The 24,933-nt window shown below is 37.1% G+C and overlaps 1 protein-coding gene across 1 annotated transcript in view; it reads left to right on the top strand.

Moving 5' to 3' along the window:
• The window catches only part of MAGI2 (membrane associated guanylate kinase, WW and PDZ domain containing 2), a 1,285,084-nt gene that overhangs the window by 816,456 nt on the left and 443,695 nt on the right, over positions 1 to 24,933 (top strand). Inside the window, exon 4 of the mRNA XM_073899397.1 lies at positions 22,011 to 22,226. Coding sequence (XP_073755498.1) covers positions 22,011 to 22,226 — 216 coding nt within the window. The remainder of the gene's footprint in view (positions 1 to 22,010; positions 22,227 to 24,933) is intronic.

Raw genomic sequence — 24,933 nt, 5'->3', positions numbered from 1 at the left:
CATGAAAAAGTGCTCAACATCGCTCAGCATCAGGGAATTCCAAATCAAAACCTCCATGAGATACCACCTCACACCAGTCAGAATGGCTAAAATTAATCAGGAAATGACAGACGTTGGCAAGGATGCAGAGAAAGGGGAACCCTCCTACACTATTGGTGGGAATGCAAGCTGGTGTAGCCACTCTGGAAAACAGTATGGAGGTTCCTCAAAAAGTCTAAAATAGAGCTACCCTATGATCCAGCAATTGCACTACTGGGTATTTACCCCAAAGATACAAATGTAGGGATCCAAAGGGGTATGTGCACCCCGATGTTTATAGCAGCAATGTCCACAAAAGCCAAACTGTGGAAAGAGCCAAGATGTCCATCGACAGATGAACGGATAAAGAAGATGTGGTATATATACACAATGGAATATTATGCAGCCATCAAAAGGAATGAGATCTTGCCATTTGCAATGACGTGGATGGAACTGGAGGGTGTTATGCTGAGTGAAATAAGTCAATCAGAGAAAGACATGTATCATATGACCTCACTGATATGAGGAATTCTTAATCTCAGGAAAAAAACTGGGGGTTGCTGGAGTGGGGGGGGGGGGGGGGGAGGGGGTGGCTGGGTGGTAGACATTGGGGAGGGTATGTCCTGTGGTGAGCACTGTGAATTGTGTAAGACTGTTGAATCACAGACCTGTACCTCTGAAACAAATAATACATTATATATATATATATATATATAAAGAAGAAGAAGAAGATAGCAGGAGGGGAAGAATGAAGGGGGGAAATCGGAGGGGGAGATGAACCATGAGAGACAATGGACTCTGAAAAACAAACTGAGGGTTCTGGGACGGGGGTGGGGGGATGGGTTAGCCAGGTGATGGGTATTAAAGAGGGCATGTTCTGTGTGGGGCACTGGGTGTTATACGCAAACAAGGAATCATGGAACACTACATCAAAAACTAATGATGCAATGTATAGTGATTAACATAACATAATAATGGAAAAAAAGATAGCTTACAAAGATCTATACAATAAAAAAATCAATCTTGAAAGAAAAATAATATAAAGAGATACCCTAAATGCATACTTATTTGCAAAATGTAATTGAGAAATTCCTGAAATTAAATCATCATCTTGTCTCTAAGGGAACTAGACATTCAGAAAGGATGATTAGTTACAAGACCACAGTGGTCTTGAGTAAAAGCAAACTGGTAGCTCAGGAGACACTAATGCTAACAGTTTTCTTTCATGAGGCATGGAGGGGACATATAATAGCGTAATGGACAACATCAACACCAAGTGTCACAAAGCTGTTACTTAATAGTTGCCTCGATGTAGTCCAATGGACTCGTACAGAAGTGCAGCTGAGTAAAAGCTCTTATCTGGAGGATCAGTATCATGAAATCCAGGTATTAACAGTTTTCTATGGGTTTGACTTATTCTAGGAGTATATTTTAGAGTATTTAGAAGAATATATGCATTGTGTATCTTTCCAGTAATCCTTTACAAATATTGGTGTTTTTTTTTTTTTTTTTTGGTCTGAGCTTTTGAAATGTATTGAACAGCCCTAAGTCCAAGATGATCCTTTCTGACGTTTACCTGATAGTACCGATGCCGTATTGCCAGTCAAGTGGTAGATTAAATGCTTTATCAGCTGAGTGGAAGATAGGATTGATTCTCTTATAAAAACTGAGGTGCCAGAAGACAGGTGCCTGAACAAAAGGTCATCTACTTTCTGTTCCAAGGGATGTCAAGAATGAACCTCTAGAGAAAGCAACAGCAAGATTCCCATCAGAAAAAATGATTTTCAGTTCGTGGTAACAAATGCACAAATGGGCCCTTATTAAAGGATTTAATGTCCAAATTGGCATCATTGTGTGTAGATTTCTTATACCTGGTTTCATAGGCCATAAGAAATTTATAAGAAGGTTTAAGTTTGGTAAAATCCTAGGTAACTCTTTTTCATTTTACCTGTCACCTCCATAACAAGATGTCAGCACCTTTCAGCCAAGATCAGCAGGAACATACCTGTAGTTGAACAAAGGTGGGTGTACTGACTCACTGCAATGAGGGAAAGCCTCACACCACAGGGGACTGTGTGACATCTAGGTAGGAAGCCTTAGAATTTGGTCTTGCAGGAGACGATTTTGAGGAGGGCTTAAGGAAGTTGAGAGTTCTTGATAGATTAAATGCTTCGAGGGGCAGAGATGATTTTCTGCCTGGGTATCTAAGTAATTCTTATCTAGAAGGTGAAAGATGAAGCAAGGCTCATGGTGCAGTGGGAAAGATACAGCACAGGGTGGTCTAGTTTTTCTCTTGATCTATCATCAGTCACAGAGTGGCTGTGCTAAGAAATTGTTCATGTTTGGCAGAGAACACTGAGGCCTATCTGTGAGTTCCAGGCCAGTTCCTACCAATAAGACCTAACTGAGAGCTCCAGGGTAGTTTTCATATATCACCTTTTCTCTCTCTCATGGTCCAGGAATTGTTGTTTACCAATAGACCCTGTCAAACTGGGCCTCTAAAAGGGGAAGCCTGCTTTTGTAGTACAAGATGCTAATAAAAGAATTTTAAAGTTATTAGCAATTATGTATAGAAAACAAGAAGGGGAAACCTTTTCCTTGAATTAGTTGATGCTTGAAAAAAATCCACAGATAGTAAGAGGGCACATAAATTTTGAAAACTCTTCTTGGCACTCTCAGCTTACAAGTTGGACTAAAAGTGAATTATTTCTACCTAGCCCAAGATGGTGATTCAGGTTTCATGTAATAGTTGGATAATATCTAAATCAGAGAAGAAAGTAATAGTCCCATTTGCATTACTGGTAAAACATTATCTCTAGCACCATGTTCAATTCTGTTCAACACTCTATTTTAAGAATAAAATATGACACAAATTTGAAATAGCTGAAGCTTCATCAGGCAGAAGAACATTTAGACTTACTCTGTTCCAAAAGCCAAAATCAGTATCATTAGTTTTATGTAATAGGGAACAAAGATTTCTGTTCAGCAATAGGAAGAAGTGTCTCATAATTAAGAGCTACCCAGAAATGGAATGGGCTGCCTAATTATATAGTGAAATGTCCAACATTGAAAATGTTAAAAACAGAGGCTGAATGAACACTTGGAAAGCAGACATAACTGGAACGTCTGGAATGAGAGTTTGGGCTGCATGGTTGGCCAAGACCCTGTCTGACTCTGAAGGCGAAAGTAATGAGCACGAGAATGGAGTTAGAAGTCAGTAGGTTACCATGATCTAGGGCAGGTTAAAGGCCATTGTATTAGCCAGGGTTCTCCAGAGAACCCAATCCTAGAGGTGAGAAAAAAAAAAGCCTAGAAGGTTGAGGCAGTCTTGGTTCACTAGTTCCTAAAATCAGGCCATTGAGAGGCGTCCTCTGCCGAGAATATAATTAAGTGAGCAGGACCACTGGGCAGAAATTCTGCTCCCCACCTTTTAATACTTCACGTGTAGGCAATAAAAAGCATTTATCAGTTACTTAGCCATGACCATTGCACAATGTGGAATGCTAGGCAAATAAAGTTTGTAACATCTCAATCAATATCCTCCTGACTCTCAGTGCAAGGTAGTTATTATCTCTATATTTTTTTATAAATATTATAACATGCTCAGGGTTGCACTGCTACTATGTGGCAGAGCCTAGATTTTAACCCATGTTTGTCTGAGTCCATGGGTCATGCTTTTCATTCTAGGTTATCCTGCTTCTAGGTAGAAGGAAAGATGAGGCTCTAACAACTCATATAATAAAAAGATCATTCTTTTCTGTAAAGAGAAAGGGTGTAGGGGGCCACAGCTGTTGGCAATATGTTAATCAGCAAAATCAAATGTTTAATTTTCCAAGCCTAAAGAAAAGCCAGGACCAGATTAAGCCATAATTGAGAATCTTTAGCATTAATAGAAAAGGTAATTATACCTGCAGACTTACATATATATTTTTAAGTTTTTCTTTAATCTGGAGCATTATGTTTTGATGTTCCTTGGTGAACTGTGTGGGAGTGGATCTTATATGTCCAATTATTTTAAAACCCAATGCTCTCAAGACAGATATTGTATTGGAAGTAGTAACAGTAGTTGTAGTAGTCATAGTAGTAAAAGTAATGGAGATAGTAGTAGAAGTAGTAACAAAAATGAGTAGCAAAATCCCTGAAGTACTTATGTGCCAAAAAACTTGTTCATGTTCATTTCATTAAATATGCAGAGTAGTTTTATCAAGTTAGTCTCACCATTTTCTTAAACAAACAAATGTTGAAAATATGGGCTCAGAGAATTTAGGTAATTTGCCCAGCTGACATAGCTAGCTGGCTTGAGAGCCTCTCATGAAAACCTTGGGTACCCAAACATATGAACTTTTTATTTGGATAATTTGAAAAGGGCAATAAAAGGTCTATTGTGGAAAATGTGCAATACAGTATTAAATTTTTTTGTTTATTTTTAGAATAGAAGCCTCAGATCCTTGGGAGCAGCTGAACTTCAAGCTAAATGATTTATTAGTACCATAAAGTTAATGTGTTTTAGATTTTCCTTTGGGAGATAGTGACTATAAACATTCATACAAATAAAGTCATAATCCAAAATTTAATATTTCTCAGTTAATCTCATGTTGACTAAATTTAATGAAATGTATTAAATAGCAATATGTTCTACACAAAGCCATTTTAAAAATTGGTCTGAGTATTTAATTTGGTGGCTGCTACAGGTTTAGCAAAGTGGGCAAAATACCCTTACCATGTATTCAACCATCAATGTCATTAAATAGTGGTTTAGCAATTTACTGCTGGTCAAGATCCAGGGCATCATGATAGCTCTTCAGGTCTCCCAGGTAAACACAATCTGTTTAAATTAGTGTTTCATGAGAACAGGATTATTTAGCATGACTTAATTTAACATAAAATAATGAAGACATATAATTTCAAGTTCCATTATTCAACTGATAAAACCCAGACTGGAGTCAAAAGGAATGTCTTGTTGGACCCATGCCCTCTAGGAGCTTCAATTCTTCAATGGGGATGCTTAGACAATAGGAAAGCAGGCAGTTTTATAAGTCCCAATGTAAGTAATACAAACAGCCCAGGATACTAGATTCTGAAATTAACATACAGAAACAGTATTCAGGCCTTTATTTTTGTCAACATATGTTTATTGAGTACACTTTGTGTTCAGTGAGCAGCTATACAATGTGTCCTCTAGTCACACTGTACTCAAACTGTATTGTGCATCTGAATTACCTGAACGTCTTGTTGAAATGCAGATTCTGATTCAATGTGTCTGGATTGAGCATGGAAGTTTGTTATTCTAATAAACGAGGTGATGCTGATGCTTCTGACCCGCAGATCACACTTTGAGTGGCAAGAGTATTAAATTGTTTTAATAAAAATTTTTTTTATCATTTCTCATTAAAACCTGTGATATCTTATTCAAACATAAACAAGGTTATTTGGAGAGATTCTCATTAGATATAAATGTATCTCTACCTTACAAATAAAAAAAACTATCAAGTAACACACATTCTTGCCAGTTTGGCTATTCTCATCTAAAAAGACCATTTGTAAAGGCTAGAAGGAGGTAGGATATCTCCTTTCAGTCAATGTCTTGACTCCTGTCTAAAACTATCCACCTTAGGGCATGAGGTAATCATGAGTTCCTGACATAGAAACCTGTCTTTGAGAAATTACACTGAAACCACCAATTCATTTTGTAGCACTTGCTGAACACCTGTCTATCGATAATAACTTTTAGTTACTACCAGCTTAGGCCAAATTGGAGCCAATGACCTTTGGGTAAAAGTTTCATATTCTATTTCCAGTCCCTGGAGCCATCAAAGACTCCTGTCGGAAGACTTGTAATTCATGAATTTCAGCATGCTGCCTCCAGTCCAAAGCACAGCAATTGTTTCTTGAAACTAATAGTCACACATAAGCTGTCAGTTGCTCGTGACATGAATGTGAGAGAGTGATGGAAAAACTTGGTTTGGGTTAGTCTTCTTTTTCTAAGTAATGCTTTAATGAATCAATACAAAACTCAGAACTTACATGGGCAATTATCTACCATAGTTAGTGGCCATGGATTCCTAGTATTTCTAAATAAAGATTCATCAACACTTGTCTTTTAAAATGGGACTTTCAAACATGAAATTAGCTTTCTTTTCTGAGCATGGAAAGGTTGTTGGGGAAGATTACTGGAGACCTGTGTGTGAATCACTGAAGAAGAAAAATTTTCAATGTTGTCATCTTGTTACCACTGTACCAGAGACATGGTGTAATGAGGAAGGAATGGTAGACTGGGCCTGTGGTACTGTTTTCATTTAGTATTCATTCCTATGAGGTAATCATCTAAATTAATAAGGATTTGCCCTTTTATATGGAGGAGAGAGTCTGATCCAAATGGACTTATAAAAAGGAAATTGCTGAATGAAGTCATTACTCTAATTAGCGTTAATGCCCCCAGTGTTAACTGTATACCTTTTTTAACAGTGATGTTCAGTACCTTCCAACCTACCACACTGAGTGGTGGTTGTAGCCTGATTGCCAGGTTTAATTGTCCTTTCAATATCAATTTAGACAGATCTACTAATAGGGTCGTGTTATTAGATAAATGCCTCTGGTAATAGAAAAAAATGTCATTATGGAGCTGGATTGAATAGCTGTTCACTGTGATGAACAGTAAACTATCAAAGCTTATTCATTCATGAGGCCTACCTACCTATTTATCCAGAGTTCCTTTTCTTATCTACATTCATATAAACAGTATTATTCCTTAGCTGATAGAAAATGGTGAATGAAGCTTTCTGTTGTCTTCCTGGAATATTTGGTTCTGTATTTAGGTCAAATTCAATCCAATTGACCTCCAAAATACTTCTCAGTTTCTCTAGTGTTGAACATTTTGTTAAATTCTGCAATTAGGCTTATCAGTTTGGGCTTATGAAATCATTTCGTTTCTGCTATTAGTATTTCAGTTTTAATAATATCTGATGTATATGTGTCTCTCTCTCTCTCTCTCTCACACACACACACACACACACACACACACACACACATTCTTCTAGTCTTCCAACCATCTCCCATCTCTCTTATATATTCTCTCTCTCTCTCTCTCTCTCTCTCTCTCTCACACACACACACACACACACACACATTCTTCTAGTCTTCCAACCATCTCCCATCTCTCTTATTGCCCTTCAAATCTATTTCCACATAGTGGCAAAAATGAATAAACTTTGGGGCGCCCGGGTGGCTCAGTCAGTTAAGCCTCTGCCTTCCACTCAGGTCATGATCGCAGGTCCTGGAATGGAGCCCTGCCTCGGGCTCCCTGCTCGGTGAGGAGTCTGCTTCTCGCTCTCCGTCTGCCCCTCTCCCCCTCCCCCTGCTTGTGCTCTCTGCCCTCTCACTCTCAAATAAATAAATAAAATCTTTAAAAAAAAATGAATAACTTTTTAAAACCTTAAATAGAATCATGATTCCCTTTTGTAAAACCCTTCCCAAATCCCTTGACGTGGCTGACAAAGGCCCTGTATGATTTGCTTCCTGCTTGTGTTTCTAGTGGAATCTTGTGCCTTTCCTCCTCACCCATTATATTTCAGTGATGTTAAGTGAATGGTAACTCATCACTCCTTACATATGTCAAGCTTTCTGTCCGAGTGACCTGCTATTCTTTGGCCTAACCCTGCTCTCCTGGCTTTTCATGCAATAAGTACATTTTCATTCCTCTGGTCTCAATTGAAGCCGTACTTCCTCAGATAGACCTTTGCTACTCACCCTGCTTAAAGTAAGTTTCTCTATGACTGTTTCCTACAGCCCTCTGTCATGTTCTTTATTTATCTCTTTATTTGGTTAATTGTAATGTCTTTTCTCCTCTGGACTTGTTCCCTGAAGGCAAGCACTTTTATCTGTATTGCTTTTTTGCTGGGCACATATGAAATGCTCCAAGTGGAAATGAAGTGGGAATCTATGCCTGGAAGATGGTGTCAGTAGTGGATTATTACATGGGGTGGCAATCCACATCCTGTGAGCCAAATCCAGTCTAACACCTATTTTTGTACAGCCCACAAAGTAAGAATGACTTATATATTTTAAATAGTGTAAAAAAATCAAAAGGAGCATAGTATTTTGTGTCACATGAAAATCATAAAATTCAAATTTTAGTATCCATTAATACCGTCTTATTGGAGCCCAGACAGACCCATTCATTTTTGTGCTGTGACTCCTTATACACTACACAACAGCAAAACTGAGTAGTTATGACAGAGACCGTCCGTATGCCCTGAAAACCCTAAAATATTTACTCTCTGGCTCTCTACAGGAAAGAGTTTGCTGACCTTTCACATGTGTTTTTGTGGGTTTTTTTAAGTAATCTCTACACCCAACCTGGGGCTCAAACTCACCACCCTCTGAGATCAAGAGTTGCATGCTGTACTGACTGAGCCAGCCAGGCACCCCCAGAATTTTAGCACCAAAAAACACCTATGTTGTCCTGAAGCTTTTTATAAAGATTATTTGGAAGAAAGAATGAAGAGAGATCCTAAAATAGGCTACTTGAATCCTTCCTATGTTGGCTTGATTTCAAGGTCAATCCCATTTGATTGATCTATCTCCCGTTGAGGCAATAGCAATGGTTTTTGAGAAAAAGCAATGGTTCTCAGATATTAATGTGCATCAGAATAGGCTGGAGTGGCCCAAGCCCAGAGATTCTGATTAGGAGGTGGGGGAGTAGGGCCTGAGAATTTGCATGTCCTGTAAGATCCTAAATCAAGAAAGAGCAACCAGGGTTGCATCCTTCTTTACAGAATGTGGGTGTTCTGTCAGTGTAAGAATTCATTTACTCAGTATTGACTAGGTGTCAGTGTTATTCTAGATGCTGGGAAAACAAAGCTAAATGATAAATTGCTTCTTTTAAGAAGCCAAAATTTAGTGCTATGCAGACATTAAATAAATAATTACCATAAACATAATAGCTATAACAGGAGGTATAAGCCATCTCTGATAGGGGCACCAATCAGTTCCTGAATATCCAAAAAGACTTTTAAAGAGGAAAGTGAAGACTTATAGAATTCTGTAATGTTTTAAGAATGAAGTCTATATTTCACTTTGCTTATGCCACTTCACAGTATCTCTTAAAGAAATCCTGAGTATTGAGAGCAAATTTAGAAGTTCTGTCCAATATTTCTTTCAAAGAGAAAGAACGGGAGGTCATCACAAAAAGGCTTACCATCCTTCAAGCAAGTGGCCAATATTAGTTCTTACCCAAACATTAGTCTGTTTTTTTGTTTTCCTCCTCTGGAACCTAACCAAGTCTCATTGTTGTCCCCATGTTCATCACCTCCTACTAGCCGATTACCATCTTTGAACCCCTGCAATAAATCCCTTGTTGACTTCAAGACGTTACCTCTTGCTGGTTCTAGTCCATTCTACACGCTACAGCCTGGCAATCCATTTTAAAAATAAATTCAAATGTCTTTTGAGACCTGCAGTGGCTTCCCGTTACTTTTTGAAAATGAATCCAAATCTTTAACAAAGCTTTTTGAGCTCTAACCTCAGGGCTCCCCCTGTTGCTGGCACCAGCCACACTATTCTCCTTTTAGTTCTAAGAACTGTTCTTTCTCCAGACTCAAGGTTTTTGCAGATTTATTTCTTCAGGCTGGAATGCCCTTTCTGCTTGTACCCGTTGAGACTTTAATTGATTTTACTCACCTTTCTAAACTCCGTGTAGACATCGGTGCCAGGTCAAAGCTGTCTTCTCACTGACTCCACCCCCATCCCCACTTGCGGAAGGAAGGAACGACCTGTCTGCACTGGTAATTGGTCTAGAAACAGAGGCCATATTGTTGTGGTACCAGTGTGGGAGAAGGTCAGTCATCATGTTAAACCTGCCATCAACTCTGTCTTTAATGCATTTAAATCGTCAAAGAACAAACTTTAGATTTCAAAGCACATAGCCTTTGAGTTTGTGGAATATTAGACGTATTTTACAATGTAGATCATGTCTTGAGTTAAAGTGAGAAGCAGGGACTTATCTGGCTAACTAGTTAGCAGAAATTTTGCAATTAATTTTTATAAGCAACTTGGTTTCTTTTGGGAGAAAATATACAGCATGTTAGTCACCTTTTATATTGTTGAGCCATTTGACCTTCAGAGAAGTCCTTGGGACAAGTGTTGGGAATAATGAAGAAATTTTATTTCTTATTCTTAGAATAGCCACATACATTTCCTGAAGATCTGTATTGATCCAGAAATATCTTGGCCCAGATGGAGGAAGGAGACTGGGTATTCAATCGTAATTCCATTTCTTTCTTAACTTTCCTAGTTTGAACTCTTCTCAGAGTTCTTAAAAATATCACCACTAGGGGGCACCTGGTGGCTCATATGGTTAAGCGTTTGCCTTGGGCTCAGGTCAGGATCTCAGGATCCTGGGATCCAGTCCCGCATCCGGCTCCCTGTTCAGTGGGAAGTCGGCTTCTCCCTCTCCCTCTGCACCACCCCCCGTGCTCTCTCTGTCTCTCTCTTTCTCAAATGAATAAATAAAATCCTCAACAACAACAAGAAATACATTACTAGACCTTTATAGCTCTTGAGAGTTTGTAATTTTGTATTTGTTTGATTATTTTGATTAATATGTCTCCCCAGTAGAAGGTAAGCTTCAAAGGGGACTTGCTCATTTTGTTCACCATTGTGCCTTGAGATAATCCATGCCTGACACATAGTAGGTTCTAAGTAAATATTTGCTGAATGAATGATGAACGGTTGGATGTGTGATAACCTCTCCCTCTGTCCATTACTCAGCTCTCATTGACTTGGTCAGCTGATGAAAGTCTCACCCTGTGATGATCCTTGAGCCCTCTTCCTGACTGAACCTCTTGTTCATCAAGTGTCTATTACTGTCCTGGACCTTTGGATTGACTTTCACCCTCCCCTTCACCCACTCTTACTAGTTATGGATGTCGTTACCTGCCACCAGTAATTGACTACTTATTAAGTCTTGCTTTTTTCAGAACTAGCCTAGGAATTGCAGCATTATGCAATCTAAACATTATCATTTTGACATGTAATTAACATAAAAATGATTACTGGGTTGCTTTATTTTTTTGTGTACTAAGTCTTCAAAATTTAGTGTGGATTGGGCGCCTGGGTGGCTCAGATGGTTGGGCGTCTGCCTTCGGCTCAGGTCATGATCCCAGGGTCCTGGGATCGAGTCCCGCATCAGGCTCCCTGCTCCTTGGGAGCCTGCTTCTCCCTCTGCTTCTCTCTCTCTCTCTCTCTCTCTGTCTCTCATGAATAAATAAATAAAATCTTAAAAAAAAAAATTTAGTGTGGATTTTATACTACAGCACATCTCAAAGCAAACCAGCCACATTTCGAGTCCATCATGGCCAGACGTAGCAAATGGCTCTGATAATTGGACAGTGTAACTGATGTTATCAGCTATTAGGTGATGACGGATGGCCACATATGCATGGCTTTGGGCGAGAATGTCACCTCAGGAATCATTTTAGAACTCTACAGCTTCATGGGAAGACCCATCACAGTCCTTTACCTCCTCATTCTGCTCCTCTTCATCTTCTTCATCTCTCTCTTTCTCTCTCAAATAAAACATACATCTTTAAAGAATTAATGGTTGGTTTCGGCATTTGAACTGTGAAGTGCCAGTAGTTCTGATAGTTTTCTTTGTGATGAGGTTGATTTGCATAGGTCGTGTATATATTGATTCAGAGGAAAGCAATCTTTTGTTATTATTGTACAGACAAAGCGTTATGGTTAGATACCAAATCTTATTTTCTTTAGCCTTTTCGGTTGTTCATTGTTCTCCTGGCTTAGAAATTGGTTCTATTTACATCTAAATTACACCTGCTAGCTTGAACCATACTCCAATACTTAGGATTTATGTTTGTAAATGTCTCACACAAGATGATCACAATGAAAATGCTGATTCTAAAAGAATCAGAACTGTTTAAAATATCACATGGACAAAAGTGTAAAGTTGAAGTGCCTCATATATGGCCTTCCACAAAGTAATCACAGTTTACATCCTGTGGGGGATATACTTAAGGACTATCTAATTCACCAAGAGGGATGTATGCAAATGAAAGGCTTGGAACAAAAATAGAAATACTCTGCAACCGCAACCACCTTCCCAAAAGGAAAGGGGCAAAGAAATAGAGAGAGACAGTAAAATGATAGTTCTTTCTACACATTTATGTCAAGAAAGCAGATGAGTCCAGGCTCTCAAGTAATTGAAACTGTTGGCTACATTTCTTTGCCATTCTCTATTTTCAATTCAGGACTCTCTAATATGATGGTGAGGAAATAAAACCTGTTGTCATTAGATTCTGCAAAATTTTTCATTGCAGAGCTTTGGAGCTGAGTAGTTCACAACTATGACCCAATTCCGTCATTTCACAAGCAAGAAAACTAAGGTTTGGTGGAGTTTAATGCCTAATCCAAGGTCTTGTAGGGAGGTTAGTGGTAGAATCTCAGTTAGAACCCAGATCCTCTACTGTGTGCAGAGTTTTTTCCACTATGCCAAGCTTGGAAAAATCCAGCAGACAAATTTTCCAGGGAGAAGTAAAATTCTTTGATATTGTTTTTCTGACTTTTATTAGCAACTGAGGATTAGAAATTAGATATTTGGCAAATTTCTTTCATCATTAACCAACAATCAAATTAAAATTAATCATAATTTCCCTGGGTATTGTACTTGCAAGACAGTGACAAAAGAAAGTCCTAGAGGTCTCTTAATTTCTTAGTAATCTTAAAGTATCACAGTTAATAATAGCACCATTGAGAGAAGGAAGTTATATGGCAAGCCATAATTGTTGTGTGAGAAAAATAATATTGTCCTTGAAAGGTACGGTTTCCTTTAACAATTTTTGAAAAAGTAAATTTAATCAAGATGACTATCTCCAGGCATCCGCTGAGCTTTGTACAAATGCCCATTTAAAAATTCATCAAATTTTCATTTCTGCTTTTTTATTTACTGAGCTGTGAAGGGACTGTCTCTTAAGCACTGACCTTACTAGACACTTTAAAAACTTAAACAGTTAATTGCAATTAATAACACAGTTGAAAATAGTTTCGATTCATGGTTTGCAGACACATAAATTTATTACTAATTGGAATCATAATATATATTTTTTTCAGTCCTGTTTTCCAAAAATCTTTGCTTTGACATTTTGTATAGGTTCCCCAAAGGTCATCACATTTACCCACTGAGTGCCTTGACTACCCAGGAAAACACTTCTTTTGTCATTTGATAGCATCTAAAGTGCTTCTGAAAAATATGTTCTGCCAATGAATTGACCAGTAGCCCAAATTTCATGATTAGCTTTATAGTATTTAGCTTTAAATACTGTTAAAATGCAGCATTATATGGGTTATATTAAGCCAATTTTAGTTATCAGTATCTTTGTTTAAATTAGTTTATTAGAGTGTGAAACCCAGTCATTTAGCAAGACCCAAAGGAAGTTAGAAATGGGACACATATACTGTATAGAGGAAAAAGAAAATTTGAATTGTTATGAGCATGAGGTATGAAAGTAGGAGCCTGTTGAAAGAAAAGTGAGGCACTTGGTACCAAATGCTATGGATGCTCAAAATGAGAGTATGTTGCTAGAGAGAGAGCAAGAGAGAGGACAACAAATATGAATAATTGATCTGTTTTTACATCACTACCATGAGTCAGCAATTCCTCTCTCTATGGGCTATGACTGATTGTAAAGAGGCTCTTCAGTCTTATATTTAGACACAAGAACAGGGTCCTCATGCAAGTTCATATTTACATTGTTTGCATGAAACATTTGTTGCTTGTCACCTCTTTTAACTTGTAACTTGATAGTCAAATGTGGATTTTTCAAGTTAAGACAAGATAAAGTGATAAAACATATGATTGAGAAGCAGGATGGAAGAGCATTGCTAGGAAATGTTCATCTGTTTGGTGATTAATAATATTTTATATGAGGGCGCCTGGGTGGTTCAGTCGTTAGGCGTCTTCCTTCAGCTCAGGTCATGATCTCAGGGTCCTGGGATCGAGCCCCGCATCGGGCTCCCTGCTCAGTGGGGAGTCTGCTTCTCTCTCTCTCCCTCCGCTCCTCCACACTGCTTGTTCTCTCTCTCTCTCTCTCTCAAACAAATAAATAAATAAAATCTTTTTAAAAAATAATATTTTACATGTACTCAGTGCAGCAAAGCAATTATATAAGAGAAATATCATTGACACAGTGTCATCTGAAATCATTATTTTTTGGTGTTTATTCAGTTTTCCTAGTCATTTAAAGCAGAGATTTTCACTTTTTTATGAGAAAAACGAGTCAGTCGGGTGATAATATGGTAACCTTAAATGTTATTTGATAAAAGGGATTATCTGAGGCTATGATGTCCAATATAGTAGCCACTATTCAGATATGGCAATATTGAGCCTTTGAAATGGGTATGTCCAAAGTAAGATGTGTTCTAAGGGTAAATTATACACTGGGTTTTGAAGACTTAGTAAGAAAGAAAGTAAAAATATTGCATTCATAACTTTTATATTGCTCATATATTGAAATGATAATATTTTTGATACATTGGACAAAGCAAAATATATTGTTACAATAACTTTCATCTTTCTTTATTTCCCTTTTTTTAAAAAGTGTGGATAACTAGAATTTAAATTGCATGCGTAGCTTATATTTGTGGCTCACATTACATTTTTACTAGACAGTTCTGCTCTAAGGGATTTAATATTATTTAAATGTGATATACTCGTGAATTGGGCTTGCACACTTTTTGATGTTGCTATAATTATAAATGTTAAAATGCTTTACTTTGAAAATAGATGTATATTTGACATTGAGAAATTATATGTAACTTCCTTCTGTTCTCTTGAGGATTTCTTGCCTAACTTCTGTTCGTATATTATTTGGCACAGAAGGGAAATGTTCTGAACTCTTCTGAATAATGCCTGAAAGAAAGAGTCACTAAAGAGAAGGGTATGTGATTCTCTTTAAATAAAGCGAACCACCTACCCTCCGCAGTCTGTGAACAGTTACATTTAGCAAAGATTTGTCTTGTGCCTGTCCACGTCGGCTAACATGAATAAATGAAAATTCAGTCAGAATGATCAGAAGGAACCCACAAAACTTGCAGACAAGTTTCAGAAGATGTTAGATTAAGTCATCTATATGGTTTCTGGAGAGCACTGATAGACAATTGAAGACAGTTACATTCAGAATGTGTGTCATTGGGGATCATATTGTAAAACCAATAAACATTTAATTTAAAATAAACCTGAAATTCTTAGGTAGAGTTTGTTGCAGAATAATTCAATTTGGCATATAAAAAATAGAAACTTTCCCATTGTTTGTACTACTGTGCACATTTTGAAAGTCACATTTAACATTGAATTTCTACAAAATTCAGCAATTTACTATTTGGTGCAGGTATCAGTGACAAAATTATCATTTTGGATGTTGTTCCTATCCCTGGCACATATGAAATTAATGCTTTTCTCCACAAGAGAAAAAGACATTATCTTTTGAGGTCATGGGGTTTTTGCATCTTGGCCTGAGGCTACTAACTGCATATGACATGATGAGGAAATGAGACATTTTTGTGGGAAAACAAACTCAAGGATCAGAGCTGCTTACAAAAATCACTTAAAAACCTGTTGACAAAAGCACTTAAGTGAGACTGAGTCTTGTTTTCTGGTAGGAAGTGCAATTTTAGAAGAGTAGAATACTGTCTAGATTGCATTTACCAACTTTGTTTTGTATTTACAGAGTTTCTAAAACACTAACTCTGTGCCCATATCACTGTGATTCTTGCCATGGCTGACAAGAGTTTTGATGGTTTTTGATACTAATTTTAACTCATTAATATCCCTTGTGTAATATGTTAAACATGTCTTAAAATTTGAATCCTTTCATGATTTATCTGTTTCTATTAATAAAAATCTAAATCTCTGATGTGGATAAAAATGATTGTTTACTTATGATCTGACAAGTTTTCTAACATAAATAATTATGAGTAGATCTGGAACTCTGAATCTCTTATTTCCATTTTATGTCAAAGTCAAATTTTGCAGGTGCCATTAAGGAGGCCAAGTGTCAAACTATTTGCTTCATTTATAAAACTGTATAACACAAATGCTGAGATTCCCAGCCTCTTAAATTTTGCCACACGCTGTTTCCAACACAAGGACAGCTTCTCAAGCTCTCTAGGGATCCCAGTTATGGGCTGTGTTGTATGCATGCCCCAGAGTGCCTGTAAGCAATCATCTCTCTTCTACTAAACCATTATCTGAAATTGATTCTTTCTGGTTACCAAAATGGGAATAAAAGCACTGAGAATATTGGGGAGAAATGAGGGTCAAGACTTTAATCTGTGAGGTATGTTGAAGACAAGAATATTATCTTTCTAAAACCCAGCTCCACTTCGGTGCCATATGGAATGAACTATGACCATTTGATGTAAAATCTACATGCTATTATTATACACCCAAAGGACTGAAACAACAGAGTCAGCATCTGAGTATGCTACTTGGAAAGCCAAATGCACTAAATAAAAAATCACATGTTTCCATCATGAAAATTGATCTTGTTTAAAGGGAAAACGTGTTGGAAATAAATAAGTAAAAGCATTTCAAGATAGTCCAGTTGGGAGTATTACATTTCCTCATACCTAAAATTAGTTTTTAGTGTCATTCCTACTTTTTATCATAATATCAGAACCTAAAGACATAAAGAATATGGTATGTCTCAGAAAATACTATTTTGGTGTCTATTCTCCTTCAATAAAGACCAGGGGTACAGAAAATAGAAGAGTTTATAATTCATTAAAATAGCCTCCTATTCTTTTTCCCCCTTGGCTTTGCCATTAAAATCAATGTGGAAAAAAACAAACAAACAAACAAATAAACACCTAGGATGAGTCAGAAAAAGATATAAACGTTATTTTTAAAACTTAGACTATTTGAAAAGGTTATTTGGTCAGAGAGAAATAATTCCATGGTCGTCTTCAAGTGTACTACATGAAAAGTTATTTAGAAAACTAGGGCGCCTGGGTGGCTCAGATGGTTAAGCATCTGCCTTTGGCTCAGGTCATGATCCCAGGGTCCTGTGATCGAGTCCCGCATCGGGCTCCCTGCTCAGTGAGGCGCCTGCTTCTCCCTCTGCCTCCCTCCCTCTCTCTCTCTCTCTCTCTGTCTCTCATGAATAAATAAATAAAATCTTTAAAAGAAAAGAAAACTATTTTCATCTCTTCTAGATGGCTTAGGAATGGGTCTGCATAAAAGCGGGTAGTGAGTTAAATTTCCCAAGGACTCTCTAGGCAAGTTTAGTTCATAACAATGTAATCTGTTTTAGTCGCTCTTCCTTTATAAGAAATTAGTACAGTGTCCATTGTAATGGGCATTTATTAATTTTTTATTATAAAACCAATTATTCACATTTTATAGAATATTCTTTTTATTCAGATTTCTAGAAAGCTTTGCCATGTTTATGATGTCAGAAATAGGTGCACCCACCCTGTTTCACTCTTTTATAACTATAACTTTATGGGAAAAAAATTCATTCTTTTAAGTACTTAAAAAGATGAGGAGTAGATCAAATTCCTCAAATAATTGTCTTTTTCCCCCAGGCATTGATTAAAAATAAGACTGTGTAATGTATAGATTATCCTTATTATAATAGAAATAAGATAGCAATTTTGTATATCATTTGATTTTGTCATGATATTCAACAACAAAATAAAATTTTGTATTAAACTCACATGAAACTGCTAATGAATACATAATCTTTTACAAATACTGTTTTATTCAGAGAAAAGTAGACTAGAAAAGCCTATATCCCACCTCATCCCCCAAAACACACATATGTGTGCACGCATGTGCACATGTACATTTTTGGAGTGGGGGGAGGGAAAAAAGTCACCCAAAATGTCCCAACTTTATTATTTGGTAGCAATTATTACCATTCCTTTTTGAAAGTAATAATTTGTGCCTAATGGTTGTGGCTTTTTTTTTTTTAAAGATTTTTAAGTTATTTCTACACCCAATGTGGGGTGGAATTTATAAACCCAAGGTCAAGAATCCCGTGCTCTAGAGACTGAGCCAGTCTGGGGTCTCCCCCTTCCCACCCACCCTCTCCCATTGGTTGTGGCTTTGAATGAAGTACTCTCCTGTCAGTTCAGGGCAGATTGCAAATTTCATCCCCCTCTTTTTTTTTTTTTTAATGTCTCTTGAGAGGCAACATAGTATTTTGAAGAGATGAAATTCTTCAGTCAAACAGATACAGGTTTTCCACTCACTTCATGTATAATATTAGTAAACATTTTAATTTTTAGAGCTTCCATTTTCTTTTAACTACAGAGACAGAATGATTTCATACAGTTTTGTGATGAATAAATGTCTAAGGTAGCCATCATATATTGAGACCTGTTCTGAGCTAGTCACATTATAATATATATTCGTTATCATTAATCCTTATAAGAGCACTGAGGGGTGAGAGTTATTCTAGTCCCCATTTGATCCAAGAGTACATAGTAAAATGTCTGTTACAGCGCCCAGCTCAGTAAATTGTGGTGGTGGTGATGGTAATCATAGTGCTAGTCGTTGTAGTTGCTGTGTTGACTAGTCTTCTTACAGCCCCGTGTTCCTAGTTTAACTGAAGAAATTTAAGGATGTAAAGAGGCAGATAGTTTGGGGACACAGGATTCGTACAGTCTGTTTCAGCATGATCTGTGCCATTCAATATTACACCATATTGTGATGGTACTCTGAGATTTTAGATTTGCTAAATGCTTGTCACCATGCATAGAGGCATTTCATTCTTAATGGGACCCTATTTCCAAACTATATTTAAAAGCAGTTTGGTGTTCATTTTCTTCTGAAATCATGCTGATATGTTACCTAAAAGGCACATTTGACCCTTAGTATATGGATTTCTATACACTTACATCGGGGAATCTTTTCAATGCCTTGGCTGTCTACCTGGCTAATTCTTCAACGTAGTTTAGGTAGTTCTGGTTGCCTTGTTCTGTGCATTGGGTTGGGTATAATAGCATATTCTCTGTAAATTATATTTCTCAGGTGTACTAACTGTACGGGTTATTTCTGTGCCTCTTCTAAATTGCTCGTATTATTGCTAATGAAGATAATCTTGACATTTTAACTAATGATTCATATAGTTTTACATCAGTCTTATTTTCATAAATCAAATTGTAGAAATAGACTATTACTATATAATTTATAATCACATTACATGCCAATAGGTGTAACTGTTTGGCAATATAAATTCAACAGGATCTGTTACTTCATATTTATTTTTAGCTTGAGCTATGAATTTATTTGTAATTAATAGAAGGTTATGTTTCTACTTCAGGGAAATTTAAACTATAAAAGACAAGTTGGGGGGGGAACCACTGACATGTGATCCATTTTTCTGAATACTGTATATACCTGAATGTATTGAAATTCTCAGAATACTACTTACAAGTATATTATTTAGTGGGACGTGCAGGTTATTTACTAGTTTTACTTTATGTTTATTAGATAAGCAGTTGAGTATTGAGATTCCATAGAAGGCATAGCAGGGTACTGAGAATGGTGCAAGCCCTTAGGGATGCTGAAATATAATAGATTTCTAAGAAGTAACTAGCAGTTTTTGTTTGCTCAAAATTCAGCAAGTACATTTAAAGGTCTGATTCATTTGAAATGCTCTAAATTAAATTAGAAAGTAACCTTTAGCAAAATGTGTATCATCCACTTTGCAGACTTCTGTATGAAAGTTTTACATGTATAAGAACCACTTTACATGATGATATTTTTCCCCTTGTAGTTCTCTTACAACTGTGAATACCCATGAAAATGAGCAACAGCATTAGTGTTACAGCTCGCCTTCAGAATATTCACTTAGTGCCAGCATGAGATTTACACTGCCATTAAAACCATTGCAATTTTTCAGTTTATGAAGCACTTCCTCAGACATTTTTCATCTTCACAACAACCCAATGGGGAGGCCAAGTGTAGTAGGCATTGGTCATTTCTGCTGGCCCAGCACCCCAAGACCCTTCCCTGCTGGGGAGGGCCCTGTGATGAGATGGATGGAAGGTAGAGCCCTGCCTCCCTTTCCCGAAGTCGAAGGAGAGCCGCCATTCTCCTGCCCTAATTTGGCAGCTTACAGGCTCCTCCATGACTGAGGCTCAGCCAATGAGAGAGCCTTGCCTGAGAGTTTTCCTGGAGATGAGCGAATCAGAGCTCCTGAGGAGAGGCTGGGGCTCATTCCAGCCAAACGGGTGGCAGGCAAGGGCTGTGCCCATGGCAATAGAATCAGCTGGGCTTTCAGAGTCTGGGACCACAGAGGCTACTTGCATGTTTGGACCAGACTCCTTTGTTTCTGCCCATTTTCCCCAAGATTTTTTCGGCCTCTTCCCTTAACTAACCATCTCATTTCTTCTCAGCACATGCTGAGAAGAATCATGTTTAACTTAACTATAGTAGGTTGGGTTATTGGCAACCCATAGGTGTAACAAGAATCGCTATTCCCAATATAGAGATGAAGAAATTGAACCTCGGTGAGCTTAAGTCACTTCCTTGCATTGTAGTCATTTGGAAAAGCCAAGTCTAGAACCCATGACTTCTAGTTCAGGGTTGTTTCTTTCACAGCACACTGTTTTCCCAGTGGCCTTCACTGGCCTCTGCACATAGTGAGATGTGCTTCCTCCTCCTCCGTGCCTCATTGACTACAGTACTTAGTCCCATTTACGGTTCTAACGCTTACCTGCTTGATGTCAAGTGCACCCATCTTCCACCCTACGCTATTGAGCATCTAGGAGACAAGGATTGTTTTACAATCATCATTTTCTCTCAAACATATATTGGAGTGTCTGGGTGCAGAGTCAGTACTAAAGATTGTAATGAATGAGTAGCAAATGAGTGCATAAATTATTCAATTAAATGACAACACCAATGTGGGCTTGAAGTTGATGCTAAAGGTGTAACACTGATTTTAGAAAACACCACTATGTTCTTTACCAATCAAAATTATAAACTGTAAACAATTCACCTTAAATATATAAAGATGCTCACTTAGTAAGCATTTATTCCATGCCTTCTATGTGTCAGGCGGTTATTACAGAGAGAAGTAAGAATTCATCTCCTTCTTTAAGAAGTCTCACAGACTGATGGGAGAAACAAATATTCCATAGCTCAGATCATGGAGCTGTGGAGAAAAAGAGCTGTGATAATATGATGATTAGGTCAGCAGGGCCCATTGTCAGCCGCCACTAACCTGGCCTGGTGATACCCCTCTGGACAGGATGCTGTGCACATCAAAGGAAACAGCCAGAGCCCTTTAAAAAGCACAATATGCTTTGCCTTTCCAGAATGTTGTGAGATATGCTTAAAAAAAAAAAAAAAACTACATGGGGCTCCTGGGTGGCTTAGTCAGTTAAGCATCTGACTCGGTTTCTGTTCAGGTCACATCTTGGATTCCTGAGATGGAGCCTTGCCTATCCAGCTCCATGCTCTGTAGGACATCTGTTTCTCTCCCTCTTCCTCTGTCTCTACCCCCTGCTCACACACTCTCAATCTCTCTCTCAAATAAATAAATAAATCTTTTATAAAAAAGTTACCTGCACCCTCATTCAGACATAATTATCTTTAAAAAGGTTATAATCAAGGTTTATCAAATTTTAAAACTAATTTTGAAATTGCTTTCTACCATATGAGACTAATACATAAGACTATATTTTGGTTTGGCAAAAGGTGAGGATAAAGAGAAATCTATATCTTTATTTAAGCATTAAAGCCCAATACAGTAAAAGCAACAAATAAAGATATATATATATGTGTATATATATATATATATATATATATATATATGAAAGGATACAAAGCCATATATATGAATGTGTGTAAAATACAAATATATGTAAGAAACAGGATACATATTTGTCAATATAATTTCCATTCTTTACAAATTATGCACACAGTAAGAGAAATATTTTACTCTGTAATGTTTTGGTATCATTTGCAGACAATTACTACGGCACGCCAAAGCCTCCAGCAGAACCAGCACCATTATTATTAAATGTGACAGACCAGATACTTCCGGGAGCCACTCCAAGTGCTGAAGGAAAACGGAAGAGGAATAAATCAGTGAGCAACATGGAGAAAGCAAGTGTAGAGCCTCCTGAGGAGGAGGAGGAAGAGAGGCCTGTGGTCAATGGAAATGGAGTAGTAGTAACACCAGGTTAGTCACATGTATATATATAAATATATATGATTATATTTACCTTCAGAAAGAGAAGATTATGATATCAAATGGAAAGGATGTAATTCTTGTATCCCTTTTATTAGTTTTAATTTTGACGTATCAAGCAAGCAATTCAAGTTCCTCAATTTTTGGTTTCACTTACACAGTATGAATGGCAATATAATGAATGGTTTCTACATCTTAGAAGATGTTACACGTCATGAATATGATTGTGGAGAGCTCTGGGGTCTTTGCTGATTAATATTAGGTAATATCTATCCTTAGAAATCTTAGTATACTCGCAGTTTTGTAAAAAGAGGTTGTGTCGTGTGATTTAGTTAACAACTTCAGTGAACACAGTCCTCAGAATGACTGGAGCCACACCATGTCTGTATATTTTTCTCTTCACCCTTACCATCTAATCTAGCAATGTGGAGAAAGCACCTTTATACATTGACTTGGTGAAGGCACCCACCCTTGAACAAGGAAAAGACTTGTTATCTCTTTGATTTATAACCTATCATATCACATATATAAAGAATATCAGGCAGATATAAAGTGTGTTTACACAAGGTAAGGCTTTGCTATTTTCTTGTGCTTATGACTAACAGAGTGCCAAATTTTTTATTATAATTATAAAAGATATTTTTCATTATGTTATTCATAATTAAATGTTAAAGCGAAAATATGTCATTCTTGTAGCCTCTAAGCTTGGAGTAAGTTTGCAAAGTTTTGTTTTAGTTCTTTTTTAATAACAGCATATCAGTTGGCACTGAAAATCTAAGAACTGTGTTAAAGCTCTTGAAAAAATGTTAACACATGCACTTTGCTTACGTATTATTCATAATATATTTCCTACAACTACTCTGATGTCTGTATTTTTAATTATCACTGTACTGTTTCTCTAGTGCCATAGTATTTGAATTTTCATGCTCAATTATTTTTATCAAAGTTTCGTAAGCTTTTTTTTTACCTTCCTTGTTCATAATACCTGCAAAAATGTCCTTCCTTGAACATAAGGAGACCAAAATCCAATCTGTGCCAATCAAGGTGTAAAACCCTAAAAAGGTTTCATCTTGATTACTCAGAGGAGAACAACCTCCTCCATTAACATAATGGTGAAACATTTATGCTCTGATCCTACCAATCATTGATTTCTGGATACAAGTGCTAAAAATCACTATTAGTACATGATGTAACTTGTTTACTAAAGACCCTGTGCTGAGGTTCAAAAGGTAAAGAGATGAATAAATGTATATGAGAGGAAAGCAATTTACAGGTTTACAGGTAATTTTCAAGCAATTAGATACCTTTTCTTTTTTGATTCTGAAATACTTTTGTCAAAATATTTAATTTTCATTATGGAATATGGATCCATTATGGAATAAATTTAAATTAAGTTGATAGTGCATAGTTTTCTTAGTTATCTTTGATATGAGAAGCAAAATGATTCAGCCAAGTGGAAGCAATAATCACAAAAGAAGCAGAAGTTGGGGATCAAAGAGCAGTTACAGAGGGTTTTTTTTTTTTTACTGGTTAACACCTTATAGCTAAAAACATAAAATATTTGTCCTTGATTGGGCCTGAATCATTGGTTTCTATTTCATTTCTACTCTGTATAGGGCAAATCAAATGAAGTGTTCTTGACCCACAGATTTGTAAACCAGAAATTTATTTAATCAGGGGTCATAATGAATCTAGAAAGCATTGTTCCTTTCAATTCATACATATTAGACCTAAGGAATTGGGATTTTGTTTGTGTGTGTGCTTGTTTGTTTTTGGCTAGGAAGTCTTAAGGGCCCCAAGGAAAATGGATCAGTTTGCACTCTTCTTAACCAGCCCTAACAGTATGTCTGTTCCCGGACCTCTCAGCCTGAGGACTGTAGAAAACAACTGCCCAGGCAAACTCTGGGATGCCTGGATGCTCAATAGATGCCACAAATGCTTACAGATGCTTACAGTGGCTCTGTAAGCCTGACTGGGCAAATGGCCCTTATACAGTCTTGTTCTTTCCCTTGTGGGAGATGAGAGACATGCAAATTAGGCAGCTCTTCACCCAGTGTTCAAAGATGGAGGAAACAGCCCCAAACCAGAAATTGGTCTGTCATTCCTTATTAGAAATCTTTGTTTTTCTTTATGTTTATCCAACAGAAATTTTAGGATTCACTTTGCCTCCCCTCTCATATACATTCACTCAGCTCTTCACCTTTTGAACCTCGACACATATTTTTTTCTAGCAGAGGGTCTTTATCCTGCCTTTGTTTTTCTTCCCATACTCAGTCACCGGATATAAGACACTTCCAACAATACTGAGAAAATTGTTGCTTAAATTTTAGTTACTGCCCTGTACCAACTAGGAGCCTGTAATACTAATTAGTGTCAGACGTCAGTTCAGACCATACGTAGTATAATCGATGTGGTGCATTTAGAGAGTTGAGAAAAGCTTACTGAAGTAATTTTATCCCATTACATAAAAATATGGATAATACTGATAATAAATAATGTAAAAAATAACTTCTTTTGGATGCTTACCATGTGCTAGGAACTCCCTAACTTCATTATGTGTACTAGTTCACTTAATTCTCTTAACAGATTTTACAGGCTAGGTACTATTTCATAGGTTAGGACACTGAGATACACTACAGGTAAGTAATTTGCCCAGTAACAGGCATTTATATATAGGAAGTATCGATCCAGAACCCGT

This window comes from Callorhinus ursinus, unplaced genomic scaffold (genome assembly GCF_003265705.2).
Source record: "Callorhinus ursinus isolate GAN/ISIS: 27379988/994484 unplaced genomic scaffold, GSC_fseal_2.0 scaffold12, whole genome shotgun sequence".
Lineage (NCBI taxonomy): Eukaryota > Metazoa > Chordata > Mammalia > Carnivora > Otariidae > Callorhinus > Callorhinus ursinus.
This window is presented reverse-complemented; position numbering and strand designations above follow the sequence as displayed.